Here is a 4,929-nt window from a genome sequence, read left to right as displayed (position 1 = left end):
TAGCAATAAGGATACATTTACATTAAATTGATTTAGATCAAGTGACATTATGTTCTGCTCATAAGAGAAATGAGAAATTAAATTAAGTAATAAGTTGAAATCGATGTGTTTATGATTAATTGTAAGCTATAAATATTTTGAAAAAATAGATTTTAAACGGAATGCAGTTATAAAGATTCAATTTAGCATTCACACATACAAATACACAATAAAATTGCATACAATGTAATCTCGATAGTTGGATCATTTGTAGACATCACGCTTATCTAAACTCAGAATCTGTTTCCCTCATGGCTATCAATGCCCTTAAAAATTGTATTTTAATTGCTTAAAGCTAACTGTAAAACATTTCAAACATAAGTAACAATGACACCATGTCAAGGACTATTTATTTCTTAAAACAGTAAGTGGTCCTTACTCTTACTTGTTTCGGTAATCCGGACAGTATTATAATAAAGATGTTAACGAAATAAAACTATCGGGATATCGAGTTTTTACAGTACCACAATTTTTTTTTATTATAAAACTACATCTTTTTAAGGGGTCAAAAATTGAATTGAAGGCCAAAACACATACATATGTACATCTAAATTTATTATTACAAGCTTGCATACACATTGACGCAATTGGTTTATTGAATTAAATAAATAAATACATAACTATGAACACAAACAAGTATTTTCTAAATTTGATTTTATCCAAGGAATAAATTTACTTATTCTTGTATACACACCAGGATACCCTTCACGTCCACAACCGACACCCCAAGACACAACACCAACAATAAAGTATTTCACTCCGTTCGAAAGTAAAAGAGGCCCTCCACTATCTCCTTGGCATGAGTCCATACGGGGTCTACCAGCACATAACATCGTTGATGTAATTCGCGTACTTTTATATTTTTGATTTCGACATTCTGCAAGTGACATAATAGGCACTTTTACTTGATTGACAATAGATGGCAGCTCTCCTCCTTCTGAAGTACGTCCCCAACCAACTACTGTTCCAATTCGTCCTACACATTAAAAGTGAAAGTTAAATAATTGTGTTACCTGACTTAAACTATTATTTTGTTAATTATAAATACCTGCAGGATCGTAATTATTCCGAGGAAGACAAACAGGCTTAATTATTTTTGAAAACATTATTGGTTTTCGTAATCTCAAAAGAGCAATATCATTGTTATAGGTATCCGGATCAAAATTTTTATGCTTTATAACTGCAGTTACAGCACGTTGAATGGCGTGACTCTCAGAAGTAATTTCTTGATCGTGGTCACCAAATATTATTCGAATTTTTGATCTTCGTAACTTTTTTATACAATGAGCAGCAGAAAGAACATAGTCTTTTGTCAATAATGATCCACCACAATGAAATTTTCCATCATAAATTATACGAGCCATCCATGGGTACTGATTGACACCAGTCGGCTTTCCTCCGACAATTCGTATTTCTTCATTTGAAAATCCACAGTCTAATAAAAGAAAATTAATATAATGAGTCTTATTAACTCTTTCACAAAAAAATAAGCCGACTTTATAAAACTAAACTAATAATAGGCAATACGATTACTATTTGACTTGTTTCATTTTGAATTATTTCTAACTAAGCTACTTTTATATGCAGATTATATATATATTCATACATATATAGTACATGAATATTGTATGTATGGATATGTATGAATGTATATCATTAAATTATTATTATACCGGTTTTAGCTATCGCTTTTAGTTTTTTCAATTATTAATAAATATTTTCTTATAAAAGACCGTCGGTTTCACCTAGCCATGCCATATTTACTAACTTATAATTATACATTGCACATTTTAATAAATTATAAAAATTAGTTTGCCTTACCGCAGTCACAAGTTTTTAAATTATCATTTTCAGTATATTCTGCTTCATCTTCTGCGTCAAGTCCAAAGGCATTTGAAACCCCAGAGCTGATTCGAAAAATTGTATCAAAAAGAAATTTACTGGTTCTTTTCGAACTATTATTAAAAATTATATTATCATTATAGGAGCTATTGAATCTCAAAAAATGCTCAGACTGGGTAGTATTTATTTTAATTGTTAGCATTAGAATTATCATGCAACATATAATATTCATTGTTATAATGTACTATACATATTTCCAAATCAAATAATATGCTAATAGTGTACTTGAACTGGATATAGCAGAAATTTTTAAAATTTATTTCAATGTAAATAATATTAAGAGTGTGACCCAAAAGAGAAAGAATATATAGCGTACAAACTGTTATTTAAAATATACACAGCTGGGGAAATTAGTGAAGATACCGTGACTTTTAATCCATGGGATTTTAAAGGTTTTGTATTTTATATTTGTTGTACTTCTTTCTGTTCACAAGACTTGCTTAGTTGTAGTAGTTAGAGTTAACGTTTAAAACTAAAAGCAGACCAACTATGTCGCTGCCAAAATTAAATTTTTCTACAGTGAAACCTACTAGACCTACTAATGATGCAAAAAACTAACTTACTTCATTTGTTTTAGCATATCAAAATGTTAGAGGTATTAAGTCTAAATTAGCTAAACTATATATAGATAATATTTCTTTTGATTATAATGTTCTTGCCTTCACAAGAAACCTGGTTAAAGGCGTGAAATTTCTAGATACATCAATTTTTCACAAAATAAATATAACTACTTATAAGATGTGACCGTCTGCTCACGTGGTGGTTGGTGGCCGATTGAATTGCCGTTTGAAAGCCGATCTTTTATCGGAATTAATTTGTTGCTTTATCTAGCATTGAATTTGTTGCAGTATCAGAGTGATTGTTTGTCTAAATTTCCTTCTATATAACCTGCTCCTATATTCCACCCTCTAATCTGGATGTTTTATAATTTATATCTGATGTTTTATAACATTTATCTTATATACAAATAATATCCTTTATGCTCTCTGATAGGGATTATTTATGTGTACTGATTTACTAGTTGTATCTTGGTCCACAATGGAATATTTAGTTGTTCCTACTAGCTCTCATGAGTTTCTAAATAGCATACTTGATCTTTCACTTAATGAAATAAATAACTTTCGTAATTGCAACAACCGTTTTCTTGATTTAATATTTGTATCAGATCCTTCAGCTAGCACTGTTAGCAGAATTGATCCGATTGTGCTCCCCGAAGATGCCTATCACACAACTTTGGAGCTGCTCTTAGAGCTGCCGGCTCTAGAGTAAACCTTAAACAGTACAGTAGGGTCTAAGCCCCATAGTTTTAGAAAAGCCGACTTTAATAAATTAAATACCCTTATTATAAATCATGACTGGTTCCACCTTTTTGCCAGTAATAACTTAGAAATTGCTTTATTTATTTTTCATGATGCCTTTAAAAACTTTTTGAACAATGCGAAGGCAGCCTAATAGGTCTAAGAAACCTCTATGATTCACCCGAAAGATAGCTTATTTAATATAAATAGAAAATCGCGAAACTTTAAAAAATATAAGCGTACAGGGAACAGTTATGATTTTTCATTCTATTCTGTTTGCAGCTTTACAACGATTATTATTTATTGTCGTTGTCGGCTTCAGGATCCTAAAGAGTTCTATAATTTTGTAAATTCCAAACGTAAATTTTCTTTAACACCTAAAATGCATATAAAAATACGACGTGAAATAATAGTAATCAGGCATCAGCCGATCTGTTTGGATAGTTTTTTCAAGTAACTTATTTTGTTACTAGCGACTCATCAATTACACCCTACCCTTATAACGTACAAAAATCTAATATTATTGCAGAGGCTGTGATTACCGAAGATTCGATATTGCGTGAACTAAATATAATGAAACCTGTGTTCACTCCAGGACCAGATGGCGTCTCCTCGAAAAAATTATTGCATCTCAACTTACGCATTTCTGTAGTCCAATTATATCACCTTACCAGCACGGTTTCTGAAACAAAAGTCTATCACCACCAATTAACTTGAGTTTTCTTCAAGGGTGGGTAAAGCTTTTCATTGAAAAGTTTTCAAAACAAAATGCAGACTGATGTTATTTATATTGACTTTATTAAAGCATTGATTCCGTTAATCGTCGTCTTTTAATAAGTAAATTAACTATGATTGGATTTTTAAAGAATTTTTTGAATTTTTTACCTAACTAACAGAATTCAAAAGGCAGCAGTTTTCAAGCCAGTGTCTGTGACGTCTGGAGTTCCTCAGGGTAGTCACCTTGTACCGTTGCTTTTTAACTTATTTATCAATGATGCCCTCAGTCATTGTGAATTCAAACGTTCTATTATATGCAGATGACGTAAAGCTATGCCTATTGTTTAGAGACATGTCAGGTAGCACTTTATTGCATACAGATCTTGACCGCTTTGTCAATTAGTGTAAATACTACTTATTAAAACTTAACTGTTCTAAATGTAAAGTAATATGCTCTCTTCCATAGACAACTCGCCTCAATAGTTAACTACCAAACAATTAATCAGTTACCTCTCAATAGATTAGCAGAAGTAAATGACTATTCTCTTTAATACTGGTAGTAAGGTGAAGTTTGACAAGCATGTTTCTCTAACTGTCTCGTAAGGCATATCAAGTTATCCGGCTTTAACAAAAGAATGGGCTAAGAATTTGATGACGCCTCTACACAACTACAATTACTTTATACATCTCTTTGTTCGTACCACAGCATTCTCGGAATGATGGCTCTTGTGGATTTGGTCTCCACAATACTCGAACCACCAGAATAGTATTTGCAGCACCAAAAAAATGTTTATTATTTGCTTTGCGAGGCTTTAACTGGGCTCCAGATGTTGATCTACCATCTTATACTAATAGACTTCTATTAATTAATCTCCCGGTAGCTAACCGCCGGATTATTTTAGGGGTAATGTTTATGATTAAATTAGTGAGGGGGAAATTGACTCCTCATACTTGTTGAGTCAATTTAATCTCT

General features: G+C 31.7%; 1 protein-coding gene across 1 annotated transcript; it reads right to left on the bottom strand.

The window, feature by feature from the left end:
* Window positions 1-601: 601 nt before the first annotated feature.
* On the bottom strand, window positions 602-2,114 carry LOC117134665 (trypsin-1). Its single transcript, XM_033293067.1, has 3 exons — window positions 1,861-2,114; window positions 1,088-1,474; window positions 602-1,015 (listed from the first exon to the last, which is right to left on the bottom strand). Exons 1-3 carry the CDS (start codon window positions 2,111-2,113, stop codon window positions 660-662), a joined length of 996 nt encoding a protein of 331 aa, XP_033148958.1. The 5' UTR covers window position 2,114; the 3' UTR covers window positions 602-659.
* Between the last annotated feature and the right edge of the window lie 2,815 nt (window positions 2,115-4,929).

This window comes from Drosophila busckii, chromosome 2R (genome assembly GCF_011750605.1).
Source record: "Drosophila busckii strain San Diego stock center, stock number 13000-0081.31 chromosome 2R, ASM1175060v1, whole genome shotgun sequence".
In the NCBI taxonomy this organism is placed as follows: domain Eukaryota; kingdom Metazoa; phylum Arthropoda; class Insecta; order Diptera; family Drosophilidae; genus Drosophila; species Drosophila busckii.
The sequence above is the reverse complement of the archived record's forward strand: the minus strand, read 5'-3'. Positions and strand labels throughout refer to the sequence as shown.

Excerpts from the sequence above, each read along its gene's own strand:
- LOC117134665 (XM_033293067.1), bottom strand. The coding sequence starts at position 2,113 with ATGAATATTATATGTTGCATGATAATTCTAATGCTAACAATTAAAATA. Across the intron at positions 1,475-1,860 it reads TTTAAAAACTTGTGACTGCG|ACTGTGGATTTTCAAATGAA; the intron begins GTAAGGCAAACT and ends TTCTTTTATTAG. Across the intron at positions 1,016-1,087 it reads GAATAATTACGATCCTGCAG|GACGAATTGGAACAGTAGTT; the intron begins GTATTTATAATT and ends TTTAATGTGTAG.